The sequence below is a fragment of the Macrotis lagotis genome, chromosome 1 (assembly GCF_037893015.1).
Source record: "Macrotis lagotis isolate mMagLag1 chromosome 1, bilby.v1.9.chrom.fasta, whole genome shotgun sequence".
NCBI lineage: Eukaryota > Metazoa > Chordata > Mammalia > Peramelemorphia > Peramelidae > Macrotis > Macrotis lagotis.
Window position 1 is genome coordinate 276,412,073 of NC_133658.1, and position 15,570 is coordinate 276,427,642.

Consider the following 15,570-nt stretch of genomic DNA (forward strand, 5'->3'; position numbering starts at 1 on the left):
TTTAAGTTTCCTAGAATCTAATTAGACAATACAGTCAATTCTCAAAGATTTGTCAATTATGCATTAAATGGGATACATGTAATCACTACTTTGTTCCAAACTAGTTTTCTCCCATTACAGAGTATCTTCCTCTGAATAGTCCTTTTGTAACTGAAACTTAATTCAAGCATAAACATAAAAAGAAATCCACACCTGTTATATATGTGTGTGTGTGTGTGTGTGTGTGTGTGACTTCTCAATTAATTTTAAAAACCAGATAAATATGCTTTTCTTTTTTCTATTATGAATAATTTGTGGGGTTTCCAATACTCCCCTCCAAAAAGAACAGAAAAATTGACTTCAGGATTATAGGAGAAAAAGTGCTGGGTATCTTGGTTGATGTTACTAGTTCACTTTTATTCTAATTGCAAACTGAAAGAGAACAGAATTATTCTTCTAAAATTCAGTAAACAGGTACAATGAAAGGCTATAAATCAAAATCTGTATGAAAATTTATTATAATAATTTATTAATTCTTGGAGAATTTCATTTTTCTTTTTTATGTACCACATTCCCAACCAAACATATATACAACTCCAGAATAATTAGGGGTACTGATAATCTAAGTCATACTTACACCACACAATCATAGCGGTTTTCCCTGGCTGCAATGTGTAAGGGTGAGTCTCCATGAATGTTTACTGCATGTAAATCACACTTGGCAGCCAATAATATCTCTGCTATTTCAACACAACCAGAAAAAGCTGCCCAATGCAAACAAATATTTTCTTCCTAGAAAGAAGATAAATAAGATAAATAATTAAAATTTCATCAGATTTGAATTTCAGTATGCTTTGCTCCAGGAACAAAAAGACCCCCTTCCAGTCTTCTTTGGCTCAGAAAATTGTGCCCTAGGACTTTATTGCCGTGACTAGGGAATCATTTCACAGTATCTAGGTTGACTCTAGTCATGCTTCACTTTATACCTATCTTTTTACCATCTTCCCTGCTCTATGGGAACCCTGCCCCCTGCCAGTTCTGGAGCCAGCATCAAATCATTATTGCACTGCTACTGGAAAAACGTCTCATCCAGAAAACATCTTACTTACATGTTGTCCACCTCTCCATTAGAGTGAAAACTCATTGCAGACAGAGACTAGTCTGCACTTTGTATTTATACCACAGGGTTTTACCTATAGTACTTTGTTTTTATCATAAATTAAAAGATAGTTAAGATGGCTACTCTTTTCATTAATTATAATTCTGCTTACATGTCAAAATGAATGACCAATAGAGATTTCCTATATGAATATGGCAAAGTGGAAGGTTTCATTTAAAAAAAAAACAGTATTCTAAAATTATGTATAGCTCTTCTATAAAAGAAGCTTATAAAACTGAACCAAAAAATCTCAGTGGGTCAGAGTTCAATGTCAAAGTGAACATATTTATTTGACAAGCAGAATAAATTACTTGGCAAAAAAACCAAAACAAAACAAAATAAAACAAACCAAAAAGAAAAAAAAAAACATAGTTAAGTTGGTTACCAAAAGAATTATCTAGGAAAATACAATGTCATGAATATTTCTTCATAATAAAAGAGGCATAATAAAAGGTCAGAATAATATATTAAGACATTAAATCATTTAAAAAATATATATTTTGAGTTTTAAAAACTGTTCTTATACCTTTTTTTTTGCAGTTGCTTGATTTATTTGAATCTACTTTGTTAAAAGCTAAGTGACCTAAGTACGATTTAATTTCTTATTATATTTTTTGTGGACAGTTTAAGTTTGTAATAAAAATTCATTGTATGGCATCTCAAAACCTTTTAGAACTATGAAACAAATTTTCTTCTTTATAGAACAGGTCATTTGGATCCAATTCATTAACATCAAGAATAATATAAAAAATATTTCATATCATACTGAGAAAAGTAAATAATAGAATTACCTGCCAGTGTCAATAAGAAATGGAGGAAGGAAAGAAGGGAGGAAAGGAAGGAAGGAGGGAGGGAGGAATAAATTACATCAACAGAGTTTAAAATATTATCAGTAATGTGCTTAGTTAAAAACTTCTCCACATCTGTAGTGTCAAAGTGATATAAACACACTTACATTGTCTCGAATGTTGATGTCAGATCCTTTAGCTAGCAAGAGTTTCACAAGATCAATATGTTTATATTCAGTGGCCCAAATCATTGGTGTCCAGCCACCATCATCCTAGTTTTCAGAATAAGCAGAAAAAAACACAAACAAATGGTTTTGGAGAGGTGAAGATTCTAGTTATTTTACCAGCTATAATTCCACTTCTGCCAGTAACACATTAAAAGAAAAAGGTCACAAAAAAACCCATTTGTCACCTCATTTTAAAGGGATGGGTAAACTGAATGTCAACCACGCTGGGATTGCAAGAAAATAAAATACCAAAAGTGATTTATTACAGGCAACCCCCCCCCACCATCCAGATAAGTACCAGAAAAACCCAGAAGAAGAAATTCAAGAGATGGTTATCTGAATGGGATGCAAACCATATTGCTCTCACATCCCTACTGCAGTTAAACCCTGAAATTCATATCAGACATTGCAGTGATCAAGATAATCAATAAGAATATTCTTATTCAAAAAGAATATTCAAGATATTCACCCCCAAAATGCAAAAGAGGTCAGTGAAAAGCTCAAAGGCAATAAATAAGAAAGGGAGCCAACAAGCCCTGAGTCAGGGATTTCTGTAGTCTATAAGACTTTAGGAGTAAAAATAAGGCTGACCACTCTAAACTACCACATAAAATTTCATCGATACCCCTTAGTTTGGCACTCACGCAAAGTCCCAATTCAAGAACTAAAGCTAGAGATATGAGCAAATCAAACCAATATCAACCAACTACTAAGCAATATAAAAAACAATCGTACACTTGGAGATTTCCATATAGGAAGGATAACTCCATGACAACTGCAATCAGATAAGCAAAGGAAAAAATGTATTTTAAACAAGAACTATATGAATATTTAGAAGAAATGAAGATAGAGATAAAAGAAATGGAAAAATAAATGTCTTAGAATAGTAGATAGTAAACTTTATTAAAGAAATAAGACTACCAGAAAACTAGAATAGCCAAAAGAGATCATATTGTTAAAACAAAAATTTAAAACTAGGGAAAAAAATAGAAACAAAACATAAGATTTGCTATCAGAAACAACTGATCTAGAGGAAAAAAAATTAAGAAAAATTTAAGAATCATTTGTCTGCCTGAAAACTATGAACAAAAAAACTCCCAAGCTTGTGTGTGTATATATATATATATATATATATATATATATATAAATCATGAATTTATGTCTCACTTATTGAATTGTAAGGGAAAATGAAGACAGAATGAATGTACTAATTATTTCCTGAAAGGAACTCCAAAAAGAAAAAGTCTCAAAAATTAATAGCCAAAATCTAGAAGGTCAAAGAAAAAGCAAGCAGTCAGAAAAGAAGCAATTCAAGTATAGTCAGTTCTGTTCACTCAACTCATGCATTCCTAAAAATCACTGTTACGCAAAATTGTGCAATTAAAAACCACAGGACTTATGGAAAATAGGTTTAGGGGCACAACTCAAATTTTTGTCAGTTATTATACATGTTAAATGGTTAATACACAAATACTGCAATGAATAATGTCAGAATCCATGGCCTCCAACTGCTGCTTACCCTGGGCTTCATCTGGCTGAAATTCTGGAAGGTGAGACCAGGGCAAAGGCCATGGAGGCAGATGAGGGGAGGATTGAGGGAGGAAGAAGAGGGAAGTACTGGGTCATAGCTCCTTCTGTACCATAAGATATACAATAAATATAATACTTTATCTCAAAAAAGAAGTGAAGTTTGCTTATGAAATGGGTTTCTGAAGCAATGAAGCTTATGAGTCATTGTAAAATGGTACACACTTAAGCCCAAGAAATCACACATAAAGCAAATGTGAATTTCACATTATGCACAAATTATTCCCTATTATAGGGAATTGCCCATGCATTGCCTTTAAATCTGTCCCCTATAGGGAATTTCTATAATTGTGCTAGAACAAATACTTGTATTCCAAGCAAGCACTGATTGTACCAAAGAAGTATAGTTAAGATCACAATAAACTTAGCAACTACTTCTTTTTATGAGAGGTCATGAAACATAGTATTCCAAAAATAAAAAGTTGACAAAGATGTAAACCAACAATAACCTCTCCTATAATAATGTATGTTTAATTCCAAAGGGGGGAAAAAGAGACAATTAATGGAATGAAAGAGTTTTAAGGATTTCTCATGAAAAGATCAGAGATGAGTAGAAACTTTGAAATATAAAAACAAGACTTGTATTTGAGCAAAAGGAAAGAAATATATGATGTACTAATATTTTAATAAGGAGAAGAAACAAATACTTTCTGAACTGAATGTCTTCAAAGAAAGGGTTCTGAGATATTTAAACAAGGAAAGCAAAGATACTACAGGTAGACCAATTTGATTTTGAAGTTTTCGGAAAAGAAAAGAGAAGAAAAGGTAAATAGAAAAAAAACTAATGTAGAAATGAGGAATAAAGAGATAGTAAAACTTGCTGTTCATCATAACTGGAATACATAAGAATATACAAACAAGGAAGAATGGGTAGAAGTGAACAACAGAAAAAAGGAGGGCATAGAAACATTTATCAACAATTTGGTATAGTAAATATATCAGTCCTAATGGGGAAATATCTAGAGAAAGAAGAAGGAAGAAAATATCAGGGCAGGAATAACTTTCAAGGGAAGGAGAAAAGAAAGGGAAGGGAAAGGAAAAAATGACTATGTGAAGAGCAAGTGAAGACACTAAATATGGAAAACTTTCTCAGGGAAAATGGCTATTAGAGGGAGGTGAAAGATAAGATGTTAAACTAATAGAAAGAAAGGGTCAAGTGACAATAAGATGGGGTAGTATATAGAGCTCTCTAGCCCTGGAGTCAAGAGGACCAGAGTTCAAATCTGGACTCAGACACTTAATAATTACCTAGCTGTTTGACCTTGGGCAAATCACTTAACCCCATTACCTTACCAAAAAACAAAGCCTGAAGGGAGGGTCAGGTGAAGGTTTTTAAAAGATCACAAAGATCATTCAGCAAGCATGTTTTAAGTCCTTACTATGTACAAGGCACATGTTTTAAGTCCTTACTATGTACAACTGCACATATATAAGCACATAAAAATGAGAGAGAAGAGAAGAGAAGAGAAGAGAAGAGAAGAGAAGAGAAGAGAAGAGAAGAGAAGAGAAGAGAAGAGAAGAGAAGAGAAGAGAATACAAAACAGTCAAATAAATTGAGGAAGTTAGGTTAATTTAGTGGAGCAAGCACTAAACTTTGACTCAGTAAAAAATGAATTCAAATTCTGTGGCACAGACTTATCAGTTATATGGTCATGAGCAAATCATTTAAAAGACTATCTCAGCTTCAGGGACATCATCTGTGAAATAGCGATATTAATAAATAGCATATGTATCAAAGTTCTTTATGAATGCTACCTATTTTACATACATACACATGGTATTTAAGATAGGAAGACATTAAAATGGGGAGATCAAGAAAGGCTTTGTGTGGATAATAGTGCTTGAGATGAATCCTGAAAGAAATTAATGAGTCAGAGGCAAGGATAAAGTGCATTCCAGGTATGAAGGATGGCCAATATAAAGAATTAGAAACAAGAGATAGAATACTATATGTGTGAGGAATGTAATGGAGGTTATAGTGACTGAATCACAGATTGTAGATAAGAGAGCAATGTCATAATACAGCTGAAAAGACTGTAAGTAAGTTATGAAAAATTTTAATAATCAAACAGAAAAATTTATGTTTGATCCCAAAGGAAACAGGAAAGAGACATTGGAGTTTACTGAGCAGAAAAATGACAAGGCTAGCTCTGTTTTTAAGGAAAATCACTCTAACAATTATAAATTCGTGTAAAGAACTGAGTCAGTTATACCAAGTAAGAGACTACTGCAATCATTCAAGCAAGAGATTCAAACAAGGTCCTGTACTATGGAGGAAAAGGCATATGTAAAATTAGTAGTCAAGCCACTGGTTAGTTGTATAAAATTAAAATGAGAGGATAATGGTAAGGTTATGAACTTAAGAGACAGGAAAAAGGGTAGTGCCTCAACAAAAATTGGCAAGTTAAACAGTCATAAAATATAATAAATTAAGTTTTGAACAAGTAAGCTTTAAATGTCTATGGGGTTTTAATTTTGAAATGTCCAACAGGTAACTGGATGATGTAGAATTCAGAAAAGAAAAATGCTGGGAATAATATAACTGTGAGTCACTTGAATATAGATGATAATTAAATCCAAGGGAGGTGATCAGGAAGTAAGTTGAGCGAAAAAAAAAGTGAGAAAATGCAAAGGGCAAAGCTTTGGGGTAGCAACAGTTGGAGGCTTGATACAAATGATGACCTAGTAAACGAAGTTGTAAAAATGGAGTCAGACATAAACAGGAGGAAATAGTCATGAAGTTCTAGAGAGGAAAGAGAAATCCCAGATGGTCAGCAACAGCAAATGGTACAGAGGAGTCAAGAAGGATTGAGAAAGAGGACTGAGAAAGACAATCAGAATTTACTGAGAAATCACTGATAACTTTGGAGAATGCAGTTTCAGTTAACTAATTAAGAGAAAAGTCAGACTCAAGGAGACTGAAATGTGAAAGGTAGGAATGGACTTAAAGGCAACACACGTAGACAACTTTTTCTGGGAGTTTAGATGAGAAAAAAAGCATAGGACCAAAGCTTTGGAGAATGCTTAAGGATTTCTAAAGAAGTATGGAAAAGCCTTGGGATTGAAGAGGGTTTCCATTGTCTGTTTTCAGTCAGTGGGCAGGGTTCCAGTTACTGAAGAGGTGACTCAAGGACTCTGGAGTAGAAGTGAAGGAACTCAGAGAAAAACTGAAAAGTAGAGGTAGGATGAATGAAAAGGCAATCTGATATGAGATCAAGAACACATGTAAATATCCAAAGAAACTGAAGTAAAGGGAGAAAGCAAGCAATGATATAAAAAGGTTTTGCAATGAAGACAAGAGAAGATGGGGTTTACAATGAATAGCCTAATTTCTACAGCAAATAAAGTCCTCAAAAAAGTGGAGAGAATAGAGAGGTGTGGCAGGTTTGACTAAAGCTGAGAAGAGAAAGTTTGGAAGAATTTCTCTGTAAGTAAGAGTAAAGGATAAAGTTAAAGAATAAAAGGATTACTCTGTATCAGGAATAGAAAAGGTTACAAAATAAAAATCCGTAATGCACCCAGTCAAATATGTATAGGTATTATGTAGTAGAACTTGAATTCAAATACAGTTTTCTAGAAGCAGAGAATATGGCTCACATTAAAATCAATGTAAGAAATACCTTTATTAATCAAGATTTTCTAAAAAATTCTGCAAGATTTCTTCTGAGGCAATGGGAAATAAGAATTCTTGGGCCTGATTTGGATTTACAAAAAATAAAATTAAAGTTTCTTTTTCTCTTTCACACATATTAGTATGAATAGGTGGCATGTCGTAAATTGTTAATGCTGAGAGCAGGAGCTAATCAACTCTGGTGAATCTGCTGATAAATTATAATCCTATTTTTTTTTAATTTTTTGCAAGGCAATGAGGTTAAGTAGTTTGCCCGAGGCCACATAGCTAGGTAATTATTAAGTGTCTGAGGCCAGATTTGAACTCAGGTACTCCTGACTCCAAGGCCAGTGCTCTATCCACTGCATATAACCATATTTTTGATGAGTATTTTTTCTTAGGTAATAGATTATAAACTTTGTAGTTATTAGAGCAAAAAGATAATGATTTATAAAAACCCAGAAATAGAAACAAAATCCTAAGGGGCCTTCTAGCTCCTCCTTTCAAATCATCTTGTTTATAATGGAAAATGATAACTTTTCAGGAGTGGAGGCACAAATGCTGCACATCTTCTGGAGAAAAGACTAGGCCTTTCTATGCACTGCAGTCCAGCTAATTAGAAATTCTTTGGGGGATTAATCTTTTTTTCCCCCAGTAAGATGAAAATTACTGGGAAATTTATCTCAAAAAAGAAGTGAAGTTTGCTTATGAAATGGGTTTCTGAAGGATTGAAGCTTATGAGTCAGTGTAAAGTGGCACACACTTAAGTCCATGAAATCACACATAAGCAAATGTTGAACCTATCAGTTATTAACATTATTGCTTAAATAGATGATAATACCATTGTTTTCTTCTATAACTTAGGTTTTTTGCTATTTCTTAGTTATCAAGCAGGTTTCCGAGGCAGATTTACTAAGGAAAAGGTTTAAGGGGGTGGCTAGGTGGCACAGTGGATAGAACACTGGCCCTGGAGTCAGGAGTACCTGAGTTCAAATCCGGCCTCTGATAATAAATAATTACCTAGCTGTGTGGCCTCGGGCAAGCCACTTAACCCCATTTGCCTTGCAAAAACCGTAAAAAAAAAATGGTTTAAGCACTACAAAACTATGATATGGTCGTAGGAAATTGAGAATCCTAATAAGGTATGGTGAATGCAGGAAAGTGACATCTGACTTGGAATCCTCCCACGGTCTGTACCTAAGAAAAGGCCTTGTATAAGGTGGACAACCTCAAAGAGCATTTACTGGTTTAACACAAATATCTCCTGAGTAACCTCTTTGGAAATAGTCTGTAACACGCAAAGAATTAGTCCCTCTCTGCTCTGAACACGTTTGGAAAATAAGTATGTACCTAAAATAATTTTGAAAGGGATAAAGTTCTTCTATCACCACTTAGCACTAACTACTCAAACGACTAAGGGGCAGCATATCTTGTGGAATAGCCATTCCAAAACTGTGAACCTTACCTGGCAGTTCACATCCATCTGTCCATTTGAGAGCAAATACTGAACCACATCATAGTGTCCTTTCTTGGCAGCTAGGTGCAAGCATGTAGAACCCTCTGCATCCTTAAAGAAAAATAAAATGAAGTGATAAAGAAAATGTTTTATGACAGTCTCTTATCTTCAAATAGCAAACAACTTTCAGTTTTATGTTTAAAAGACTAGGCAAACAATGAAGGGATCCTATGAATATGAACCCAACTGTTGATTTCCCTTAAACATCTTAAATAGTTGAAACAAGGTCAATGAAATCCACATGGCAATGTTACTCTCTTTGTGTAACTCTTTTCTCATGACTCTGAAGTAGGCTTTCACCTCAGACAGTACACAGAATAATCATTCTTAAGATATTCTAAAGAGTGGTGTAATGAAATGAACAAAAAATTATACCACCATCAACTTGAGATTTTCTTGAATTCAGATGAGAATACTACAAAAACATTTATTAAAACACAATGGGGGGCGGCAGCTAGGTGGCGTAGTGGATAAAGCACCGGCCCTGGGTTCAAATCCCTCTCAGACACTTAATAATTACCTAGCTGTGTGGCCTTGGGCAAGCCACTTAACCCCATTTGCCTTGCAACAACCTAAAAAAACAAACAAAAAAACCCCACACACACAATGGGACATTTCTAAAATTCAAATTGTATAAAGTAATAATAATTTGGTACCAATTAAAAAATAAGGAAGCTAATCAATTACAAAAGTTTAGATAAGTAAGCCTTAGAAAACTCAATAACTACATGTTCAGCAAACAATAAAGAACATAAATTATACAAGGAACAAATCTTTATTTGACAAGAACTCCTAAAATGCTTTATAGCAATTTGACAGAAAATGAATTTAAAGTATATTATACTATAAAACATAATAAGCTAAAAACAGAAGCAAGCCCTTAATTAGAAAAAGTCACAAACACAAGCACACAAAATATTATGTAGGTTCTCTTTCCAAATTATGGGTAGTAGAGAACAGAATCAATTTTTATTTTTATTTTTTATTTATCTTTAGGGCTTTTTTTTTTCTTGCAAGGCAAATGGGGTTAAGTGGCTTGCCCAAGGCCACACAGCTAGGTAATATTAAGTGTCTGAGACTAGATTTGAACCCAGGGCCGGTGCTTTATCCACTGTGCCACCTAGCCCCCTCCAGAATCAATTTTTAATCAAAATAAGGACAGAATATCATAACAAAAGAAATAATTTTAATTACTTAAAATTGGAAAACTTGCATAAACAAAAACAATGAAATAAAGACCAGAAATTGGGGGGGGGGGGTGGATTTTGCCAACAAACTCTCTAATAATGATTTGACATCCAAGATGTAAAAGGCATTAACACTCACTTAAAAACCAAGAGTCTTTACTCAGTGAGTAAGTGATAACAAAAAAAAAATAGTCTGTAAAAAAGGCTTTACTAATGATTAACAGTTACATGAATGTCCCAAAATCACTAAAAAGAAGAGAAATGCAAACTGAAACAATTCATATTCAATTAATTGTGAAAAATAAATTTCAAAATATGGAAATAATCATTGTTGGGAAGGGCTGTAGGAAAAACTGGAACAGTTATACACTTATGAAAAAAACTTATGAATTGGTCCAAACAATCTGAAATGCAATTTGGAACAATTCTAAAAGAAAGGGCTATGATTTTCCAGGACACACAGATACATATAAAGAATTTGTGTCTCTCTCTCTCTCTCTCTCTCTCTCTCTCTCTGTTAAAGACATGTAGACCAATTATTTATAGCACTATTTCTTGTGCTCAAGGAAAAATCCTGCAAATGAAATAGATGTTTATTTACTATGGTTAAACAAATTATATTATGTGACTATAATAAAATGTCGATACCACATAAATTACAATAACAAAATCTGGTTTGGGTGAAGGGCAAAAAAATGCTTCTACTTTGTGCTGGAAGGATCTATAAGGGATGGAATATTTGATGCCTTGTCAGACTCATTCTATGTGTTGGTTAATTTTGCAAAATTGCTTTCATATCTTCCTTTTTAAATCCTTGATGAATAGTATAACTTGCAGCATAAAAGGGGGAAGAGATATATTCATAAAGGTGATAGGAAACAAAAGACAAATAAAAATAACATTGAGAAAAAGAGAATGGGTATCCTTTTATTCATCCAATATTCAGCTGTTCATTGAGAACTAACATTTGAGAAACTATTTAGTCAGGTATACAATGTGAGGGGTATGAAAAACAATTTATCTTGATCGTTCTAGAGTTACTTTAAATGCCTAGTACAAGCTAAGAAATGCAGAAATGGATCAGTGGATTAGATTAGGTACAAAAAAAATAGTAGTTAATGACCACAATAATCAAATGTTTGATAAACCCAAAGACACTAGCTTCTTAGATAAGAACTCACTGACTAAAGTTACGGAGAAAACTTGAAAAAAATATGACAAAAATGAAGCATAAACCCACAGCTTACATCGAATATCAAAATGAGATCAAAATAGGTACAGGAAAAGTCATAAATGTGATATCACAGACCAATTAAGAGAACAAGAATAACTCTGTCAGATCTATGAAGAGGGGAGAAATTTAAGACCAAACAAGAGATAGAGAGCATTATAAACTGCAAAACGGATGATTTCAACTAAAAATTTTTTGCACAAATAAAACCAATGTAGCCAAGATTAGAAGGAATATGCAGTACTAGGAAACAATTTTCACATTTAGTGTTTCTGATAAAGGACTTATTTCTAAAAGATACAGAGAACTGAATCAAATTTGTAAGAGTACAAGTAATTTTCTAATTGATAAATGATCAAAGGATATGAACAGGCAGTTTTCAGATGAAGAAATTAAAGCTCTTTAGAGCCATAAGAAAAAAATGCCCCAAATCATTACTGATTAGACAAATGCAAATTAAAACATCTCTCAGGTATCACATAATACCTATCAAATTGGTTAAGTTGACAAAAAAGGAATATGATCAATACAGGAGAGGATATGAGAAAATTGGGAGACTAAGGCATCATTGGTGGAGTTGTGAACTGTTCCAATCATTCTGGAGAACAATTTGGAACTATGACCAAGAGGCAATAAAACTGTGCATACTCTCTGATCCAGCAATACCACTATTAGGACTCTATCCCAAAGCGATCATAAAAACTGGTTAAAGTTCCATGTGTTCAAAAATATTTATAGCAGTTCTATTTATAGTGACAAAGAACTGGAAATTGAAGGGATGCCAATCAATCGGGAATGACTGAGTAAGTTATGGTTTATGAATGTTATGAAGAACAATTGTTCTATATGAAATCATTAGCAGCCAGACTTTAGAGAAGCATGGAAAGACTTGTATAAACTGATGCTAAGTGAAGTGAACAGAAACAAGAGAACATTGTTCTCATTAACAACAACATTGTGCAATGATCAACTATGATGTATACAGGTCCAATCAACAGTTCAGTAATCACAGACAATCCTGAGAGACCTATTATGTAAAATCCACATCCTAGAGAAAGAACTCTGAATGCAGGGGGAAAAAAAGCATATTTTATGTTTTTTCTTTCTTATTCATGGTTTTCTTTGCCCTTAGTTAAAATTCCTCTTTCACAATAGGGCCAATGTGGAAATGTGTTAAACACAATTGTGCATGTACAAATTTATACCAGATTGCCACAATGTAGAGGGGGAAGGGAAGAGAGGGTGGTAGAAAATTATGGAACTCATAAACTTTCAAATGGATGAATGATGAAAACTACCTTTGCATGTAACTGGAAAAATAAAATTTAAGGTTAATTAAAAAAAAAAAGAAAACAGTTTCTCTCTATTGAGTCTGTATTAACTATAAAGGTCAGTTATAAAGAAATGAGAAAATGTGAAAGAAACAAATAGGAAAGAATTATGCTATCTTCTTTTTTGCTCTATTTTCTTTCCCTTCTTTAAGATACTAAGAATCATTCCTTGGGATCTCATCCAAATTCTTTCAAAGGGAAAAAAAAAGTAGGTTTCTTCAGTTTGTGTGCTTTGAAAAAGTTACAAATAGCTCACACCCCAATTTCAACACATATTGGTAGTTTCAACAATTACTGTTTCTACTTTGGTGAAGATATGGAGTGGTAAAGCCCTAGGAGGAATGAATTCTGAGAACTGATTTTTATTTAGATTGGGCAACATTTAAACTGCTACCTATATATCTTAAGGCAAAGATTAATACAAGGACAATCAGAGACACAGGAAAACCCTACACTGAAGTATGAATGTTTTATAAGATCCACAAAACCCAGAAGCAAAAGAACTGGCAATCAAAACATAATGAACAATGAAGTTAAAGAAAAAATAAATAAGCCTTAACACTGAGAAGGAGAATGCTGAAAGGATAATAAAAATAATAGAAATCTCTAATAAAAAATTATTGCTAATTATTAATAAAAAAAAAAGAAATGGAGGGGATAAGGATAATTTACTTTCATGGGTAGAAATTGCTATCTTTCCTAAGTGGGGTCCATGGGGAAAAAAGGTACAAAAACATGGAAGTATAGATGAGAGCATCAGATTAACTATATTTTAGTCTGAAAGGAAAAGAAGGGTTTGAACACAGGCACTTAAAAATATACATATACATCAACAGTTTTGTGTAGAAATACATGAAACTTCCACAGATAAACAGATGGGGGGAGGGGGTGGAAGAGGAAGAACTGATGTGTTTAAGGGGAAAGTAAATATCAGGTAAGTAATAACCAAAAGCAAAACACACTTCCTAATCCTGTTATTCATTGAAAAGAATGAAAAGAAAAAGCTAAGTCATTGTCCTCAAATACCTTAGAATCTAAAGAAAGGAATAAAACACTGAAAAAGAAGCCAGGAGTGAAGGTGGATGGGAGATGATGAGATAATTGCTTTGATGATCCTTCTTTTCATGGGGAGGAATTCTACAGATGTGTCTATCTTCTACCCTTTGCAGTCAGGGAATGAGAAAGGAGACTGGACTGAGGAGGTAAGAAATTCAGATGTGATGTGATATCACTTATTTCTTCTTCATTCCTATTTCACATGATGAAATGTTTACTCATTTCCAAAGCAAACCTCTTTACTTGTTCAAGAGACCCCATTCCATCCTTCTCCAACAAATTACCCTGTCACCTCCATTCTTTCATTTATTTTCAATCTTTCCCTCTCTACTGGCTCATTTTCTACTGCCTACAAGCATGGTCATTTCTTATCCTGAAAAAACCCTCACATGATCTTTCCATCCCCACTATCATCCTAACTTTATATTATCCTTTTGCCCTTTTTAGCTAAACTCCTCTAAAGGACATCTACAGTAGGTACCTCTCTTCTCTCACCTTCCTAACACCTTACAATCTGGCTTCTGATCTTATCATTCCAGCTAAACTGCACCCTCCACAGTCAGTAATGATCTCTTAGTTGCCAAATCCAATGGTCTTTTTTTCCTAATCCTCATTCTCCTAGGCCTCCCTGTAGCCTTTAAAGTTGTTGAACTGTCTCACTTCTTTAATACTCTCTTTTCTCTAGCTCTTCAAGATAAGACTTCCTGGTTTTCTTTCTACCTGTCAGAATACTTGTGACTCTGTCTCCTGTGTTGGATTCTCATCCAGAATACAACTGTCCTTAAGGACTCTGACTTGGGCCCTCTTCTTCCTCCTTGACGAAATTAAAGTATACTATTGTGTTTTTCAACATCCTCTCCCCTCTCCATAACCAAACAATTCACTACTTTGGCATGACATTCCCCAATTACTCAGGTTAGCTCTTAGTGACCTTCTTCCAAGAGCACTACTTTGAAGGATCTGTGATAAAAATAGTTTTGGAAATTCTGATTCCAAGCCATTCATACCTTCTCATCATGTATGAATCCTGTCCATGCCTTCATACACACACACACACACACACACACACACACCCCTAAAACGTTGGAAACCTTTTCTATATTTTTGCCCAGCAGATATAGCAGTCATTTGCCCTCACTATACAAACGACATATGTCTTTTTCCAAGTTTATTTCTTAGAGAATTTATTTTTATTGATATATATTGTCATTATTGCTAAAATGGTAGAGCCCTCTTATATCCACTATATATATATTTCCATTGTTATTTAGGGCACCAAGAGATTACTCATCAAAAATGTAGGCTTTTTAACGTAACTGAATAAGTTAAAATATCACTTAAAGTCCTGCTCAATTTCCCATATGTAATCTTGCCTAACCTATTCCAGCCTCCCACCTGTAGTTCCTGTATAAGATATAAGTCCTAGTTTATGAAATCAATATTCTGCTCACTCAACTACATATCATAATCCAAGGAATACACATTCTTGACCAACTAGGTTTTACTAATGTGGACTGTTAGGTCAATAGTTTCTGAGTAGCCATGGATCTCTTTAAGAAGTTACCTCAAAGGGCAGCTAGTTGGCACAGTGGATAGAGCACCGGCCCTGGAGTCAGGAGTACCTGAGTTCAAATCCAACCTCAGACACTTAATAATTACCGACCTGTGTGGCCTTGGGCAAGCCACTTAACCCCACTGCTTTGCAAAAATCTAATAAAAAAAAAGTTACCTCAATATCCTGAGACTGAAAAAAAAACATATGAGCATAATTTCATTCACAAATAGAAGCACCTAAAGGGTTTTACTAGGATCTAGATTCTGTGTAGGACAATTTTCATGAATGCAAACATTCCTCTTTTATGCCTTGCTCAGTACTGATGGTAAGAAGATTAGGAAAAG

At 34.0% G+C, this 15,570-nt stretch overlaps 1 protein-coding gene across 8 annotated transcripts in view; it reads right to left on the bottom strand.

The window, feature by feature from the left end:
• Nucleotides 1-15,570, bottom strand: part of EHMT1 (euchromatic histone lysine methyltransferase 1) — a 281,275-nt gene that overhangs the window by 50,693 nt on the left and 215,012 nt on the right. For all 8 annotated transcript variants that reach the window (XM_074210548.1, XM_074210543.1, XM_074210547.1 and 5 more), the window contains 3 exons: nt 8,816-8,917; nt 2,094-2,198; nt 617-771 (listed from right to left, as the gene is read on the bottom strand). In XM_074210548.1, the coding sequence (XP_074066649.1) occupies nt 617-771; nt 2,094-2,198; nt 8,816-8,917 (362 nt within the window). The remainder of the gene's footprint in view (nt 1-616; nt 772-2,093; nt 2,199-8,815; nt 8,918-15,570) is intronic.